Source organism: Bactrocera dorsalis, chromosome 2 (genome assembly GCF_023373825.1).
Source record: "Bactrocera dorsalis isolate Fly_Bdor chromosome 2, ASM2337382v1, whole genome shotgun sequence".
Classification (NCBI taxonomy): Eukaryota; Metazoa; Arthropoda; class Insecta; order Diptera; family Tephritidae; genus Bactrocera; species Bactrocera dorsalis.
In genome coordinates this window covers 51,527,920-51,548,490 of record NC_064304.1, presented here as the reverse complement: position 1 = coordinate 51,548,490, position 20,571 = coordinate 51,527,920, and the positions used below count along the sequence as shown (strand labels likewise).

The 20,571-nt window shown below is 33.0% G+C and overlaps 1 protein-coding gene across 5 annotated transcripts in view; it reads left to right on the top strand.

The window, feature by feature from the left end:
- The first annotated feature begins 797 nt into the window (after positions 1-797).
- LOC105226092 (homeotic protein ultrabithorax) overlaps positions 798-20,571 on the top strand; it is a 124,685-nt gene continuing 104,911 nt past the window's right edge. Inside the window, exons 1-2 of one of the 5 annotated variants that reach the window (XM_029550126.2) lie at positions 798-3,033; positions 19,161-19,211. In XM_029550126.2, the coding sequence (XP_029405986.1) occupies positions 2,286-3,033; positions 19,161-19,211 (799 nt within the window). In that variant the 5' untranslated portion in view covers positions 798-2,285. The remainder of the gene's footprint in view (positions 3,034-19,160; positions 19,212-20,571) is intronic. The other 4 variants (XM_011204861.4, XM_029550127.2, XM_029550125.2 and 1 more) reach the window with 4 other exon arrangements.

The window sequence follows — 20,571 nt, the reverse complement described above, 5'->3', positions numbered from 1 at the left end:
CGGCTCTAATAACTAACCAACAACAAATTCATTGGAACCAGTTTGAATTACGGCTTTTCTGGCTTGCGTTTTGTCTCTGTAAAGAATTCATCGAGTGAGCCTAAAAGCTGCGGTGCTCCAACTCGTCATGGAATTTATGCTTCTAGAATATTACGGCATTTTAACTATTTTTCCTGTTCTGTAAATATTCGCTTTGTCGGTGTGTGTTCACTTACAGTTAGCAGAGTTCGCAATTAATTCAAATAAGGGCGCAGTGTTATAATAATAGGGATACATTATTAAAAATATCTATTTATAATTTTTACATATATGTACATTTTACAAAAGACTGAATTTATTTGTACAAGCTATAGATTGCTAACTTTCTTACAGCATTCTCCTCTAAACGTCCTTATCAACAGCCAAACTAAACTCAACTGATAACATTATGAATTAAACCCAAAGAAGTATCATAGCCCTTTGTTCAACATAGCAATGGTAGTTTATTCCAGTATGTTTATACTCATAGTATATATACATATACATATATATTTATATATATGTATGTATATTGCCCCTGCTCTCATTTACCCTATGCGTTCAACCCTATGGTTACTCGATTCTACTCCCAGTTAAAAATTTCTTCGATCTGATCCTCTCAGCGCTCTGTGTTTTGTTCCCATACGTGTTGTTGTAGAAGTGGTGAGGTATTGATATCTGTTTATCTCTGTGATGGTGGTGGTGGTGACAGTGTGTTGCCTTTCTTTTCCTCATTAATATTTCGTTGGTGGAACGAAAACAGAGCGACCACAACAGAGCGGCAGAATAGCTCAACAACAGCACAACAGAGTGCAAGTTTCTCGCTGTTTCTCTCACCGTCGTCGACGTCATCATCGTCGCTGTGGCAATTGTCGTTATGGTTTAGGCCGTTTCATCGCTTTCGTCGTGCTAGTCGTTGTTGGGTATATTGCAAACGTAATCGACGTCAGTCAAAATACAACAAACTGGCATTTTGATGGCGCATTCGCTCGATGGCAACGGTTCGGATTGGAGCAGCAGGCGAGCGCATTGTTTTATTATCCACTTTATCACCATTTATTGTTATTGCCATTGTGGTCTTTTAACGCTCGATTGACTGTTTGATACTATTCAGTACAGCTAATGCCATCATACTCAAACAGTTCTAGTTGGTAAAATATGAAATAACAAAAGCAAAAACAATAGTGATAGTGACAACACCGAAAACATCGACAACGACAGCAGCGGTTTAATACCATTGACAGCGTTTTGATTCGGCGAATATTTCGCTATCGGACTACTATCACAACGCTATCGAAAGACGGCAACGCATATCAAAGCGCTGCGACGTTCAGTGTGGTGCAGTGTAGTAGTGTCAAATTAGAGTAATATAGAATCGCGGCAGTGACGATTAAAAGTCAGTACAGCAAACGAAAACGCAAACGACAGCAGTAGTAACAGCAACAGTCGTCTGGCAGTCAGGCAGTGAGTTAGACAGTTGTTCAGTGCTGCGGCAGCGTTCGTAACGAAATCTCGGTTTGGTGGCATTGACGCTAATAAATTTGATTATTATTATTATTGTCGCTATTACTATTATTTTAACGATTATTGTGTTGATTGTGGTTGTCGTTCGTAGTGTTATGTTAATGACGTTTCCATGAGCCGGATTGGCCGATTGTTTTCGACAAAGTATGCATTGTGAACTAAAAATATCAAATATTTGTGAACTAAAAAAATAAAATTAATACAAACCTTAAGAGTGCAACGAAAGTAATTTACCCAAAAGTGTTTGTGTGAAAAACAATAAATAAAATTTTTGGTGATAGAAAGTATTTTATGTAGAAACAGCAATCAATTTAAATGGATTTAATAAAATTTATAACATCAATTGCGAATGAACATTAACCGTGATATAACTTTTGGTGCAATTATTATAATATTCACGTTTACATTGTTTACATTGCCAACTCTTACAGCGTTTACTTTTGGTAAAAAAATAAACAAATGAGATAAGCAAATTATGCTAAATGAAATCACAACTCAAAGTGATTATGTAAATTTGTGTCCGAACTTATTTTAGAAAACCAAATGACCGAAATAGAGAAGCTATTTGAATTTAAGTGAATTCAAACATACTACTTCTCCACACGTGTAAATTTTTTAAAATAAAATACTAAGCAAAAATACCTTGCCACGGCAAGTAAGTCCAAGCAAAGCTAAAGCCTAATCAGGTTTAGCTTTTCTCCCGAGACAGCACTACAACCGCCAAAATTCTTACCGCTGGCAGTATGAATTCCTACTTTGAACAGGCTTCGGCTGGTTTTTACGGCCACCCGCATCAGACATCCGGTATGACAATGAGTACTGGAGGTCACCATGATCAGACAGCTACAGCGGCCGCAGCCGCTTATCGTGGCTTTCCGCTGTCTTTGGGCATGTCGCCTTATGCCAATCATCACTTACAACGCACCACACAGGATTCTCCCTACGACGCAAGTATTACAGCGGCTTGTAACAAAATTTACAGTGATGGCGCCTACAAACAGGACTGTCTTAATATCAAAGCCGATTCCGTGGTCAATGGTTACAAAGATATCTGGAATACCAGCGCGAATGGTGCGAGCGGAGGTGGTGGTTCTGGAGGTGGTGGTGGCTCGGGCGGTGGTTCTAACGGATCAAATAATAATGGGCAGAACAATCCTGCTGGTGGCATGCCAGTGCGTCCATCCGCTTGCACTCCAGACTCCCGTGTTGGTGGATACTTGGACACTTCAGGTGGAAGCCCGGTAAGCCATCGAGGTGGCAGTGGTGGCGGAAGTGGTGGAACTGGTGGTGGAGTCGTTGGTGCCGGTCAAGGTGGCGCTGGGGGCGTTGGAAGCGTAGGTGGTGTTGGTGTTGGCGGTGGTGTAGGAGTTGGCGGTGCAGGAACCGCATGGAATGCAAATTGCACAATTTCTGGGGCGGCAGCGGCTCAAAGTGCTAGTAGCTTACATCAAGCCACCAATCATACTTTCTACCCGTGGATGGCTATCGCAGGTAGGACGCACGAAGCTTTATTAAAATATGTGAACATTGCCATGTGATTATTAAATGAAAATTGATACATTCTGATACATTTATAATATCTACTGCTATTAATGAAACAAAAAGAAATATAAACACATTAAAAATTTATGATATATTGAGCTAAATACTCTTAACGTAACTGTAGATGATATATATAACTTAAAATTGTCCCCTAATAGTTGGGTTACTATAAGAGGGCTACAATTTTAGAACCATTTTAATTAATTTTAATAGGTAAAGTTACGAAAAAGTTTCGAAGGTGATGGTTACGGGATGACATAACTATACTTCTACTTTTTTCTTTTAATATACTATTACACTAAACTGGAATAATCTACATAGATTTGTTTATTTTCGTAGCTAAGAAAAATATTTTTATAAGATTCTCTACTTGCTAATAGTGTAAGCACTTATCTCAATTGCACGTAAGCCCTTTTCTAAATTTCTCCGATGATTTTTCAATTTTTTTATTTTAATTTTTAAAAACATTTTGTAGTGAGCCATGTTTGAGCATTCTTTAGCCAAAGACCTACAAGAGCTTTTTGGAAAAAGCCACAGAAATAACTCGAAGTTTACCAACACAACTGCTCAAAGAGGTGTACACTTATACTAGTAATGTAAACAATATTATGATAACTGCAAGGTTATGAACACCGTCGGCTGTGCTGCCTGTGAGTGATCAATAAAGCAATAATAACCAGCGGCTACTTTTAGTGCAGATTATCGCCTTAACTTGTGAACCATTTAACAAACATTTTTAACAAAATGTAACCAAAACTAAAAAAAAAAATAAGAATTTATCAAGCCTGGTAAAGAACAAGTGATTGGTCTTCCCTTAGAGTATTTTGATCTTAGTACCAAATGTAACAGATATGCGCTCTGATTTTGCCCAACAATTTCCTGGGAAAATTAAAATTTTTGTGAATGCACATCTCTTTGGAGGTATTTTTTAAAACATTTTTAGTTTTCTTATATTTTGTCGTCAAATTCATTATCAAATAAAACAACAAATCTTCAAAGTAGAAACTCAGAATACTTATGAGCAATAACTGCCTAAGCCAGATTAAAGGGCAAATAAATATATACTTGTATATATGTATGTGAGATTACATTTCCTGCGATAACTCTGCGGTAGTACAGATAATGAAAACATAAATAAATTATACTATAAATTTCGAAAACGTTGTGAAACAGCTCAATGCTTTTTAGTAGCTATAAAAATTATTAATATCAATAAGAACCAAAAAATTAAGTATTGTATTATATTTTAAACAAGCATATGGGAACGGAATAAGTTCATCTAATTTATTCTGTTTTGGCATACAAAATAAATACCTCAATTTATTTCATATCATTTTCAGCAATCGTAATTCCTTTAACGCTTTATAATTTTTTAAATGTTTATAAAATTTCTTGACTTCTTGAATATTTTACTCAATTGATTTTCTCTAATTATGACATGCTAATTATACTCTTGCATCATTGCTATAGAGTATCATAGGATTGTTCACACGAAACTAATAGAGATAGATATTATTTATATAAATGATCAGTATGACGAAACGAGTTGAAAGCCGCGAAACTGTGTGTTCGTCTGTTCATCTGTACAAGCTGTAACTTGAGCAAAAGTAAAGATATCCTTAAGAAATTTGATACACGTGTTCCTTGGCAAAAAACGAGTTCGTAGATGTGCCTTAATTAAGCACTAAATTAAGGTATAGAATTGTAATTTGTCACAGGAATCGTAGTAGCAAGAGGCACCTATTTTTATATAAAGGATATTTTAACTCTTAGGCACCCCTAACAACACTGCAAAAATGGATGAAATCGGAAAATAGCGGGGCATTATCTATATAGCTAGCTAGCTTTAAACAAGAACAATGGACAAGATTTTAAAAAATTATATTGTTTAGCGCTAAATTGGAAAGGAATTTGTCTGGACTTGGCTTAAGCGTCATAATCCTAAGAACTTCGATCCTCTGGTTGACGATTTCTATATTAACTCAATATATTAAATGTATCCTCTTCGGTGGAATTAATATTACATACATCTCATTCATTTGAAGATTATTTTGGCTATATGTCTTATTAATATTGCTTAAGTCTTTTCTTACTTACACAAATTTAAATACGAGTATGACAAGTTTTGCTAACTGTTATACAATTTAATCAATTACGGCCTACACGCTTCAAAATTCAGTTGAAAAGATAAAACTTAAAAGATAACAGGCCCCTCACAGAATTCTAATTGATTTGCTTAAATACAAAATATTCAGATTCGATTAATTTCCATTGTATTAAAAAATGAGGTCTAACTAACGAAAATGAGGCTCACAAATGAACTAATAAATAAATGTTTATTCAGTGAGCGTATATAAAGCATATTTTAAGTTTTTATTTTTAATTTCGTCAATGTACGCATAAAATCTGACTGCTATAACTAATCCTATCTGATAGGAAAATGGTCTTAATAAAAAGTATGTATATAATGATTTATATAAACAGTGCCAAATTTATATTTATATAAATGTAGAATATGGTGACACACTCACCAATTAGTTGATTTCTCGCTATATATATTTTTTACTTTTAAGATATTTTTCAAAACAAACATTTATAAAAATTTAAAATGCTAAGAGAAGATTATGAGGTTTTGAAGCGTGCACATTGGATGAAGAAAATTATCTTTTTACGATAATATTTCTTCCAAATATCTATCTGCTTAGATAATAATCACCCTTCAACATATTGGATTTTTTACGACACGAAATCAAGTGCGAGTCTAACAAGTTCGGAAAAACTGGTAAAGGAAACCATTAGAGAAATGACTTCACTGGTCTAATTGGAAATTATTTCTTATCTGTGTTCAAGACATTTTCACCACGATTGATTTTAGAACCCAACCTGCGATTAATTATTCTGTTGAAGAGAAATCAGTATCTGCTAGCAGAAGAGTGAAGACATTATGAGTTCTGAATTTTTTAGTAGCTCAGTGTTTATTAATATATAATTTCAGCATTGAAAACAAAGGGTTTTACGTTATACACTGAGTTGTTCTTTTTGTTAGCGCTTTATAGTCACCACTTTTGGTTATATTTTTTCTGTATTTTTTTTTTATTGTACTGCATAATTCGATTCCCTTATTTTTGTCGTTACTCATTCTCGCTTCGAAGCTATACACATATAACTTCACCGAACTTTGTCCGTCTGTTTGGTTTTATTTTGCGCTAAATGCAGAAATATGTGTGGATACGTAATCAACATCCTACGTGTTATGTGAGGTGTCTAGCATATTATGGCATGTTTTGACACGGGTCGGACGCACACAAGACCTCACAATATTTCCCTTCACCTCGTTCGTAAGCTACACGTATGCTTACGGCTTTATTCGATCGAATGTGTTTGAAGTGTAGCTATTGATACCAAAGTTTCAGTGGTTCTGACCACCCGACCAGTCTTTTAGACGTGCGTATGGTATTCCCTTTGGTCGGTCTTCAATTACAACTTTAGTATACGCGGTTGCTGTTGTTACGCTTAACATTATCGTCTTCATCTTCACATCAAAACCAGTTTAGCGAAATTCTCATATAAATTAAAAAGCGACTATCTATATTTCCTTTATAGTTTTTGTGAAGGTTTGTAAAATTTCTTTTATTTCTTTGTTCACTCTGATTTCGAGGATCACTGTAAATGTAAAATATAACAAAACTGACTGATCGATTGGATATCATTGCTTATTAAATGTGAAGGTTAATTTAGGTTTTGAATTTTGAATTAGAAAGTAATTTAAATTTTCTGAGCATACGAAAAAAATGACAAGAGGAACAATATCATTTTCGCCACACATCGGTTGCATTGCATTTTTTGCAATGTTAGTATATTGAATGTTTTATATGGGCTGAAAAGTCGTGGGCCTAACTTTGATCTCGATCTTCAGTTCATTCATTAACGTGCGGTAAAACTATTTATTCACGGATTTGTCCTAAGGATCGATGTGCCTTCTCTGCACCCATCGCGTTCCTTTGAAATACCTCCAGTTTCCGTAATGTTTGTGACACTCCTTGAACGGAGTGCATCATTTGTAATGGGACGGTTGTGGCACAATTTAGTAACTGAATTCATATGCTGTGGCTAATTTTGCGTGACATATATCAATCTATTGGCTTGAATCCCGATATTTTTCCTGTCAACATACAATGATTTATCAAAATACGACTTGTTTTTAACCATACAAATATAAAAGAGGTGGTGTCACTTTAAGACAAATAACTGAAATGGTAAGCACCTTTGACAGTATTAGAGTTTAATTCAGTACGATAGGAAAAGGACTGCCAAATTCTTTTCAGCACATACCATATTGCACACATATATAAAATACCGACTAAACTTTTCGAAATGTTCAACCTTAAATTCAATATAGGGCGGTTTTATGAATACTCGTAGATATAGAAGCTTCAGTTTAGGAGTATTATTCGAATAATGATTTGGTTAAATTATGAAACATGGAAAAATTTGTTCGAAAGATGCAAATACTGATTTGTAATCTACAACTTAAATTAATTTCCCAAAAGAAGATAACTAAAGCGACGAAAAAAATTTAAAAGGTAAAATGTAACTAATTAAAAATCCAACGTTGTAAGTGAGACTAAAAGGTTTTAAAATTCTCACATTAATAGTAAAGATGAACGTTAAGCAATTCAAATACTACAGCGGACAACAACCAGCAGCACAGCACGACTGTGTGGGTAAACTACTTATTAGTCAGATTATTAATTATTTGCATATTAATGTGCTTACGCTATGAATATTGTTATACTTTAATTATTATTATTATAGTATTCGCATTCATAGTTAACTTATCATAGGAAAATCAATTCAGATGGAATAGAAGTCGGACACACTCTAATAGTTTTGAATTAGTAGAATTATGCACACCGAAACTATTTTAAATTATTTTCGAAATTTCACATTTTTAAGAAGTTATAAAAATATATTTCGCAAAGGAGTCACATAAGTATTGGCTTAAAATAAATAGCGCTGAAGGTATAAATCGCCAGAGTCAACTTTAATAATTAGCCTTTAGTAATACCGTTATGTACCCATGAAACATCTTTTAAGTAATTTTAAACCATAACTTCTAACACCATTAACTGAACGTTTTAAGGATTACACATACGTCTTTAGAAAAAAAATATGCCTGTGTTACAATTTATGTGAATCACACATTATCAAACCCGAATTGACTCATCATTGTGTTTAATCGGTTTTATTTGATCGGTTTGAATGACGGACTATAATATTTTCATCGCAGTTAATTGAAGCTAATATAACCATATCGAAATTGTTTTATAAGAAAAGAAAAAAATCGGCACTAAATACAATATGGTAGGTGGTCGTAAGCAGGGTCAATACATATAAAATCGTTTTATGCAAGCATGTTCCATATGATATTATACATAAAAAACAAAAAAAAACTAAACTTCCTTAAGAAGTTGATAATACTGTAGCAAAACGTCAAAAAACTTTGTGGTTCATTTCATATCGGGAGATAAAAATATCAAAATTTAATATTTAAAAATAAAAGTCTTAAAGTTATTTAAAGATAACATAGAGACGTTATAATATCCACCAGCAGCTTGTGTAAGGTATTAGATATCCCACATGTGCAAATATTAATCACAAAACCATATACAGAAGTTGGTGTTGGTAACAAACAACTCCCAATAAAGTTCTTGAGAAAAACAAAATTACTGAAAGAAAAGTATTTGGTAATAGAAAATGAATAGAAATTAATAACTATAAATTTGTTATTTATTTAGAAGTTCTGTTTGCAGTTATCTTTGAAAAATTTAAAAAAATATTTTTCGTGTCGTTATGTTAAAATGTGGTTTTATGAAAGTAGTTCAGTTTGCAACCAACGATGCCCGTAAAGTACTACTAGGTAAAATGCGCTTTATACTACTGGATCTTGGTGCCACTATTTTGCGCAGCTAATCAGTGTAACCACATAGGTATACAGGTAACCATTCAGGTCAAACCAATTTTGACCTTGATTTATGAATGCCATCGTTGTTTGGAATGTACCTTCGCTCACGTAGAACATATTGCGTCATAAATATATAATAATAGCATTTTTCACAAACCACTATTTATACTGTGATGCTTCAATTATGGTCAGCACGTATTTATCAAACTGAGAAATAAATCGTTGAACTGAAACAACATACTAAAACCAAAATTTTTCATACTTTGTCTCTGACCAATTTACTGCTATTTTGTTCAAGGCTGTTTAAGTAATAATAATAAATTCAACTGCCAAAATAGTTGCCCTCAAAAATTCTAACGCTTCATTCTGACGAAAAGTTCAATTTTGGTTATGAAATGTTGTCACTAGTCTTTACATCCACAACATATCTCAACGTAAATATTTTCCTTCTGTTAATAAGTTTGTATAACTCCACAATTTTTTTGATGATGAAGTTTTCAAAACATTTTATTTTAATTGAAAACAGCCAGATCCTTCTCCACCTTGTCTTTCCAACAGAGTAGAAGTCTTCCTCTTCCTTCCTGCTTCCCCCCGGCGGGTACTGAGTCGAATACTTTCAGAGCTGGAGTGTTTTCGTCCATTCGGACGACATGACCTAGCCAGCGCAGCCGCTGTATTTTAATTCGCAGAACTATGTCAATGTCGTCGTATGTCGTATATCTCATACAGCGCATCTTTTTATCGAATGCAATATTCGTCGTGGTCAAAGCGCAAAAGGCTTTAAATCCTTTGAAGAACCTTTCTTTCGAACACTTGTTATGTCAACTGATCAGATGTTGTCATCGTCCCAATTAATTTCACCGCAATAAATTATAGCATATCCAATATTTTACTAAGATATCTTACAAATTCACTAAATAAATGGCATCAAGCCAACAGAGAATTTGAAAAATTAATATTATATATAAGTAGATTTGAGTAGCATTGACGCGATTTTAACTATTTTTGGCATTACCGCAAATTATTAACAAAACAAGATGCTTACTTATCATCACTAGATGTTTGGAAGTTTTGATATTAGTTATATGAGGTCCAGGGAAAGTTTTCACCCGATTTGATCCAATATGGTATATTGATCTGATCTGAACACTCACATCGCAGATTTGTATGCAGCCATATCCTGTAGAAAATAAGTCAAGTAAAATTTATTGAAGATATCTCAAAAACTTTAGTTAGAATTTTCAAAAAATTAACTTAATTTTTTTGGCATTTTCGTTAAGTGTAATATCTTAAAAATATTCCCTGAAAATTGATCCGATAGTTAGTTTTTGAGTTATTCGAGAAATAAGAAAGGGAGCTCGGGCACTTCAAAGCGCTAGTTTGAAACTTTAAACGCGTTTTTCTCAAAACTATGTTTTTTGAATCGGTGACAACTGCAACTCGAAAACCGTTCAGTAGATTTTAATGAAATTTATACAGCTTTTAGAATACACAGTAAACTCGGGCCTGATCGAAAGATTTTTATTTTTTCGAAAATTTCCATTTTTTAAGACCAATTAACTTTTGATTTTTTCGCAAAAATTAAATTAAGAGATAATCCTTCTTTTATAATGGTATCTCTGTATGTCAAACATGAGTTCAATCGGACCAATACTTTTCTTAGCCCCCATATACTTAATATAAAAATTTTCGAACTTCGGGGTTGCTTTGTAACGCATATACCGGCCAATATGTAATTTATCCCAATGAAAATAAGCGAGTGTGTTTTACTCGTAACAGTGTATCTTTGTGCCTAATATAGATAAAGTTGAGCGAAAATCTGGCCTAGCCCCTACATAACTAACACCAGGACTCTCGAACATCTGACTGACTCTACTCTATGTGAATGGCTTTACACTTTGCTTTGATTCTTGCAAGTTCGAAAGTATGAAATGTTCGGTTGCACCCGAACTTAGCCCTTCGTTACTTGTTAGTGGTATAATTGTAGAACTCCTCGCTTTAAAGCTTAATTTTTAATTTATCAATTGCACTGGCAAATATAATTGATTTTTACGCTATATCGATAAAAGATCAATCAAAGGTTTAGACCAATTTCATTCATATCCAACGGGGCCTGGGGTGCTTGATAAGTTCTGAACCGATTTTGATTACTTCTAGACTTTAAATAGCGTACCATGAAGAAACAATTTAATTTAACCACATAAGATCTTAGTTGGTTCTGACGTTTTTATTTAGTGAGTTATCGCACATTTGGTAGTTTAAAACAAACTTGTTATACGGGTAATGGGCATTTTTATTAGCCGTTGAGGGTGGTTCAGTCCAACTTTTTAAATATTTTCAGCCTATTGGTGCTTTTTGTTGTTGAACCTTCTGTACTAAATAACATTTTTCATCTTAATTTGAAGTTTGATTATGGTACTTCGCTTAACAGTGTTTTTTGGGTAGGCATATAGTTTGGTCAAACCAGTGACCGAATTTCAATTACATGTGCCATAAGATTGAAAAGTAGCAACCATAAGTTTTACGTTACAAGAAAAACCGCTTTTTGAGTCACGAATCTAATAATACAATATTTCGATTCTATTAACGACCAATTTAACGCAAAATTTAAATTTGCCGTCATTTCAATTAATTTGGACGAAGTTAAAACACTATTCCGACCATATTTTGTATGTAACTTTTAAACTGCTGCCTCCTTTTTTTAAATATTGTTTAATAATGCAGATATTACGTCCTGTAACGCCCTATTTTTACTAAGCTTAAACTGCCAGCTGTCGATTTATTTTTCTTAGGATTGCCCACACTTTACCACATAAATTGCGGCAAATCTAATTCTTGTGTTTGGTTTGGTACACCCTTTAGTGTTATAAAATTTTCATGACCTCAAATAAAAACAACATATTTCAAGTTTTACATTGATATAATTTTATATAATTAACATCAATTCAAACTTTTTTATAAAGCAAACATTAAATGAAAACAAGTAAGGAAGGGCTAAGTTCGGGTGTCACCGAACATTTTATACTCTCGCATGATAAAGTGATAATCGAGATTTCATTATCCGTCATTTACATATTTTTTTATTTTGCTATAAAATTAATTAGAATTAAATTCTGAGAGATTTACCGATATTTTCGGTGAAAAATTAGGTTAGGTTAGGCACTGGGTTCTTCGTGTTCGATATCAGGGACCTTGAAAAGCTATAGTCCGATCACGACAATTTTTCCACAAGGGATACCTCAGCTCAAATACCGTATTTGTGTAAAGTTTTATTCCGCTATGATCATTGGTTCCTAATGTATATATTATACAGAGAAGGCATCAGATGGAATTAAAAATAGCGTTATATTGGAAGAAGGAGTGGTTGTGAACCGATTTCACCCATATTTCGTATATGTCATCAGGGTGTTAAGAAAATATTATATACCGAATTTCATTGAAATCGGTAGAGTAGTTCCTGAGATATAGTTTTTGGTCCATAAGTCGGCGATGCCACGCCCATTTTAAACTTCAAAAAAATGCCTGGGTGCAGCTTCCCTCTGCCATTTCTTCCGTAAAATTTAGTGTTTCTGACGTTTTTTGTTAGTCGATTAACGCACTTTTAGTGATTTTCAACATAACCTTTGTATGGGAGGTGGGCGTGGTTTCTTCCATTTTTGAACTGTATATGGAAATTCCTGAAGGAAACGACTCTATAAAGTTTGGTTGACATAGCTATAGTAGTTTCCGAGATATATGTATACAAAAAACTAGGTAGGGTGCGGGGCCACGCCCATTTTTCCAAAAAAATTACGTCCAAATATGCCCCTCCCTAATGCGATCCTTTGTGCCAAATTTCACTTTAATATCTTTATTTATGGCTTAGTTATGATACTTTATAGGTTTTCGGTTTCCGCCATTTTGTGGGCGAGGCAGTCGGCCGATTTTGCTCGTCTTCGAACTTAACCTTCTTATGGAGCCAAGAAATACGTGTACCAAGTTTCATCATTATGTCTCAATGTTTACTCAAGTTACAGCTTTCACGGGCGGACGGACGGACAGACAGACAGACATCCGGATTTCAACTCTACTCGTCACATTGATTACTTTGGTATATATGTATAGCCCTATATCTGACTCTTTTAGTTTTAGGACTTACAAACAACCGTTATGTGAACAAAACGATATTACTCTCCTTAGCAACTTTGTTGCTAGAGTATAATAATGGAATGAGACAATGAAAAAATTTACAATGTGGCAATGTTAAAATTTAACTTATCTATTCGTCTTTAAATGAAATTCATAGTGTATGGGAATAGGGAAACATTGAAAGCACGACTGTTTTTTGCTCATTATACCCACTACGATGATAAACTTGAACAATTGACCTACTGAACTGATTGCAAGTACTGTTACTCTCTTATGCTCCTCCTACACCGAATGCGGTGTCATTAAGGAAACATTAAATTGACACTAATGTAGTAAAACCGAACTTGTGAAGTTGACTGCGTATTCGAAAACGTTCGTTCTTTTGTTAAACGGAACTTAATTACGTTTATACAAATAAGAGAACAACATAAATACTCATATTTATAATTTAATATACATATGTACATACTCGTATAATATGGTGGTTTGGTGGACCTTACTTTCAAATATTTGTAAAGCGACATATAAAACTATGGTTTACTCTCGTTATGTAAAAGCAACTTTTCAAGTATATTTGGGACATGAAAAGTAATTTTATCATCGGGACTTGAACGGCAATAATTCATCGTCACAAATAATGAGAAGAAACGTGGTAATTTATTGTTAATAATATTTTAAGGTGAATAAGACACCTGTAATTTACGAAAGCATCTATACCTTACTGACCAAAGACGTAAAAATGATTAAATATATTGCTTAAAAATTCAACAGTCATTATTAGCATTATTAGACAAAATTGTGTAATTACTACATCTTGCTTCGTGTCCCAAATATTAATACTAATATCAAACTTATTAACTCAAATCAGATATTTACACAAGTTATAAAAAATCTACCAAAGAGGCTAAATACAATAACATTAATAATATGAATACACTAATTTCATTCATATTCATTGCCCAACCATACCACCGTTTCATTCTGACATATTGATCCTTATACTAAATACTAAACATCGTGCCTGGATGAAATCTATTATTTTTTCTCCCTCCCCGTATTCAATAGATTGATTATACGTACAAATTTTTTGGCACTACACTTGGCCTTTTGTCACCTCCGTCAAATAAATGCGAATTATTTTTATACAGTTATCAATTAAGTGAACTCGTGTTGGTTGAAATTCGTTCGTAATTCCTCTATTAACCTTAAAAAAACTGAATCGATAGCATTCATTTTACAATCAAAACCTTTTTTAGTAAGCCACGTTTATCTTTGTATTCTACAATTTTTCAAAATTATACATTTAAATAACTAAAGTTGTCTTAACGGAAATGGTATCTGTTAAACTCAGCTTTTGACCGCAAAAGCCTAACCAAAAAAAACAAACTTTTTTATTTCAAAACTCAAGTTACACCTCGTTGTCATCTCCTCAACAAACGCGCCACAATTACATTTACATATCTGTTGTTTACGCAAGTGTGCAATTCCCATTAAAAATCATTTTTATAACACACTTGAAATCCGCAGCATACGCTTGTGGCACGCCACTCACCTTCACACCTTATGTTGCACATCAGTATATCCACACATAAGAATACACACCGTGTATAGTAGTGACGCCTGGGTGAGTGAGGAAAAACGCAAGTAAAACAAGCTAACAAGATCAAATATAATTTAAAAGATTTACTACATTCGAGTTGCAGTTTATGAAGGTATGAAGGTGTGTTGTTGTTGCTTTTGGTGTTTTTTGTAGATACATATGGAGTCAGCTGTTTGCGTCTACTGAGGTTTTTTAATTTATTTCGTTCTTCTTCTTTTACTTCATCGCCCTTCTTTTCCATTTTTGAAAAGCTCAATTTTTATTGCTCATCAAATTTAGTTGATATAAATCTTAATTGCCGACCCAAACAAATACACAATGTGTATCTGCAAGCTGCAGGCTACGTCTGGCCACATTTCACTGACTGCCTATTAGACGCCAGTGCGCTTTTCTCATTGCAAAGTAGAGTGGAGAAAATATAAGTATGTATACATAGTATGTAATTTTGTTTGCTTAGGTTTGTACGTTGTGATCTGCTGTTTTAGTTTTCTTATGATAAATGCAAACACTTATCAAAAAGAAATAGTGCTAATAAACCCAATGCAAATAAAAAATGTTAGCATTGTGTGTTTGCAAAAAAACATTGCTGCTACTAAAAACAGTAGCCCTAAACATAATATACATATGTATGTATGTATGTTCAGCTAATTCTATAAATTACGTGAATTGAAATTTTTTAAAGTTTTCATATATACATATACATACATATATGTATATAAATATATAATATATATACATATAAACATTATGTGTGTACATGTATTCACAAGTGTAAGCCAAAAACTAACATATTTAGCGGCGAAACCGGCAGCTTTGTTATGAACGTTTTTAAATTTATTTAACAACCACAAATCATTAGTGCGACGTAATCAATGGGGCAACTCTCACATGTGTTTATATATGGTACATGTCTTGCGTCCAAACGGTATGCAAGCAACCATGGCAATCTCATCGATATAAAGAATCAACAACAATAATAAAAACATAAAAATATGCATATACATACATATATACATTGGGTGAAACTTGGATTTTAATAATGATTTATTTATTGTAATATTATTCGGTGGTGGCCCAAGCAAACTTTCTTTGTTGAAGTCATTTGCATTAATTACCTTTTCTAAATATACACTGTTTGTCTTCTAAATTATTTTAAAGAAATATGTACCTATCTTTTATTTTATTCACTTCTTATAATTCTACTTATCAAAGTTATATCATTTGGTTACATTTAAATACATTTAGTAGATATTCAAAAACTTTAAATAAAGACCATGTCATATTTCGCAGTACAATTAAGCTACATACTTACATACAACCAAACTTGCTTAGGATATCTTTGCACTAATAGTGGATTTGAGGTACATATATTACCTCACTGCTAAAAATTGAAAGAAATCGGATCATAATTTTTCAACTTTTCACTTTTCTCATAAGTAGTATTTTCCTGATAATAGTGTGCCTATATGCCAAAGACGATTGGATGAGAACTTCCCTATACCTAATATACATATATATTTTCGAATTTCAACGTATCTTAATGACATTCAGTGGGCATAATTTTCTTTAATAGTAAGGTGATAAAATCGGGTTAATACTCTCCCTAATCTCATATATTTAATAAAGAAGTTTTAAGCGTTCGACACATATGTACATATGTATGTAAAATATCATAGGAAAATTAAACACATATATCTATAATAGTAGATTTACTATAGACTAAATTGGAGAAAACGTTACTATTAATGGGCGATTAAAGTACACTTTATAGTTTACATTCAATGCCAGTTATCTTCATAAAATTTAATGGAAACAAAGTTCTTGAGTATATTTGATATATATATATACATATGTTAATCTAAAACACATATTCATGATATAATGACTCACTATTCTCTGATTAACCTTATGGCACATATCTGTCATCTGTTTTGAGTAAATTAAGTGAATTCTCAATTAAATATCGCAGACGCGAAGCAAAATATTGGAATTAAAGTAACTCAGTCTGTAACTTATTATAGAAATGCATAACATATTAAAAATGATTGTAAAACTTTGATGATTTTATCAATTTCCTACAACATTTTTATCCTCTCGAAAAATATACTACGGAGAATAATAATAGTTTTGTTCACCTAACGGGATTTTTTATCATCTAAAACATCTAGACGCGTAGAGCTAAGAATCGCGTCGCTTCTTAAAAACAGAGTGTCCTTGTGTATGAATAATTACCCTTGCTCCCATATACCTAAAGAAAACATAAATATCCGCTTGACTTTATACCATATACTTATCTCAGCTTAACTCAACTCAGAGCATGTATTTTTCAGGCAATGATGGATAGTGATGAACAAAAAGAATAAAAACGATTCAGTATTCATATACATATGTACATATGTATGTATGTACCTAAAACAATAATTTAAGACTTCTGAAAGAAATTTAACGGCAAATAGCGACAATATAAAATTCTCGTTTACACCTGAGTTTAACTCTTCTTTACTTGCTTAATATAATATAATATTTTGCGAACACCTAAAAGTACTGCCTCCGCTTTGATGCTTTTAATTTGCTAAAGTATAATACTTGCGGTTACGCTCGATCTTAGCCCTTCCTTATATGTTAATTTTGTACTTTTTTGACGTGAGGAAATTGGCGGACAACGGAAGCAGTGCTTAAAGCGTCAGGCACGACCTAGCATATTTAACTATACACGTGGTCTATCACAAGCATTAAATCAAATTTTTACACTCCTGCTCCACATTGGTTGAACATAACACAGCGCATCACTACTTCCACTTTTTTCGAATGCTGAGCAGTGGCATTTACGGTATAGTAGCTGGCATTTCGTTGTTTACATTTTGCACTTTTACGATGTAAACATTAAACTGAGAGCATACAAATTTGGTGGACAAAAAAAGAGGAGAATTATGTAAACAAGTAGTGTAATATCCCTTTATTCATTTATAAAAATAATTCGCATTGCCTTCACTACATTTACTTTAAACCTATCGTTACATTTCTTATCGAAAACTCTGGTTACTCAAGACTATGATATAACCTCCTAACAAGTTGATCAGATAGGTCCACTATTACCTTATCAATTGGTCGATTAAAACTGTATCGACAATTTTTTTATTTCACGAAATTTGGAATATGCTATTATTCAAAAAAGCGGTACATTCTACGAATATATTGCTCAGACCGGTTTACAATAATACTTATAATATAATATATATTTAGCTGTCATACAAACTGATCGAATATATGTAATCAAGATAAAGATATTTACATATGTGCATAAGAAGGGTGTTTTTTGTAGACAAGCGGTTTTGACGAAGAAATTAAACGGATAATATTTAATGTTATGACCAAGAATTTAGCTTGTTTAGACAATAAATTCGGGCAAGTCACCGATAGACACCACCTACGGACTCATGTCAGCAATATCGTGCTGCATATTCTCTTCCGAGGCTTTAATCGTCACGGACTTTTTGCGCAGGCAACGACTTCATATAATCTCACAAAACATAGTCCATTAGTGTACCACGCCGTAGGCCCGCGATGCAAGAAAATACGCTCACCAAAATCTTCTTCAATAAATTGCTTGTTTCATTGGCTGTACGGAATGTAGTGTCGTCAACATTAACATTATTCAATTTAGGCACGAAAAAGTCATCAAAATCATAGCTCTATAGCGTTTCCCATTAACTGCAACATTATGACCATCTTCATTTTAGAAGAAACATGGACTACTGATTCATTCTGTCCATAGGGCTAAACAATGCCGTTTTGAGCTTGTAACGGGGTCTTAGCAATGGCTTATGGATTATCATCACTCCAAATTTGTACATTTATTTTTCTGAAAAAACTTTCTTGCGAAAATCGGCTCATTCACCGAACATGCGACGCGCTTGATGGTTCTGTTGCCATATCCTTCACTTTTTTTATTACTTTCACCAGCTGAAGACGTCGAAGGTCGTCCAAAACGAGGGATGTCTTTAACAATCTCTCGATGGTCTTCGAAGGCTTTGTACCACTCGTAGGAAAAAGAACTAAGACAGACAGACAGACAGTCACTTGAATAAATTGATTATTTTAAGGTGATACAAACAATTGTAAGGGAAAGAAAAGTATTATCTCTGTAGAAACCCCTGTTAACATCGGCGCACTTAACGTTATTCCTTGTTCTTCTTCTTGTACAAATCATAATTACTTATGTACAGTATTAATTTTAAAAGTTGTTTATCGAATAATTTCTTAGGAAACATAAGTATGCGAAAGTTTTAATATATTTTGCATTATATTGGCTTTCATTATTTTCTAAAAGTTAGTGGCTTACCAATTAATTAACAATCTTCTATTACTATTGTCTCATTATAGGTAAGATAAGATCAGATTTAACACAATACGGCGGAATATCAACAGACATGGGTAAGGATTTATTAATTTTTTTCGTACTTTATTTTTTTATTATTATACGTACTTTGAACTTTCTAGATTGGTGTTGGGTTTTACGTGTTACGAATGTAAATACAGTTTACCATAGTTATATACATTCCTTTAGTCAAAAAGAAAAAAATAAGGAGTATTTTTGGAAAAGAACACAATAAGAATGAAGTATTTGATGTTAACTAATAAATCTATTGTCAATTCACTTTAAATCGCGAAAGTATACTGTTACTATATGTAAAGAAAACTGAGAAAATATTTTTCTGTTTTTTTTTTAATTTTATGAGCACAACACGTTCCAGGTGACTGGTTACTATCTCAAGCCAAAATAACACAATAAGACTTTTTGTGGTAGTCGCGCATGCGCACAATCTTTGATGGCGATATTAGTAATCACTTGTAAGTTGCTACTACATTTTTACCGTCGATTCCACTATTTAGTACAGCGTCGATCACTGACTATCATGCCAATGAGTGAGCAGCCTTACAACTATTAACCCTACTTTGTGACCAGTTCGATGTAAGTGATTCAATTATTATTCGTAATGCTCCTAATTTCTCCTGAATTTAAATTAACCACTTTTATTCAAATTAAAAAAAATTAAAGTTTAAAGTTTAGTTTCTTTAGAAAGAATTGTATTGCTATTAAAATTTGTACTGACATCCAAATCAAGAAGTCATTCAAATGTTCTGTTAATGATATTTTTTTCAGTTTTTAATTTGTAACTAATAAATAATGAAACAGCATAATGAATAACAAAATTTAAAACAGTTGTAACAGTCACAGTACAACTACATTGATATTTGTTATTCAATGAGATATACATACATATGTACTCGTATATACAAGTATAATGGTAATATAATATTATATTATATATGGGTACATGTGAATTAAAGAATTAACTTTGACTCGCAATATCGAAAATCATAATGTTGAACATTTTGATATATTATTTCTATATGTGAAGTGTATTCATATATTATTTTTTAATTTTGCATTTCACGTACATTCAAGTCGAAATTTTGTTGTTGCATTGTACACTCGACCATTAAAAACAGCAGTTATAAAAGAAAAAGGGTGTAGTATTTGAAGGAATGTAACTTAAGTGTAATATGTTTAACAACGTTGGCATGTAAACAGTATTTTGTGTTTGTATTTTCAACTGGTGAATCTATCAAAAAAAAACTGTCGCAAAAGGGTTACACATGATGCATGCATTGCACTTTATCACAATACTTTATCTTATCTTTGCTATTGTCGCCCATAATTGCACCTACTCTCTTCAAGAGATAGATATAGCTTTACATATGGTTATGTACATACATATACGAATATGGT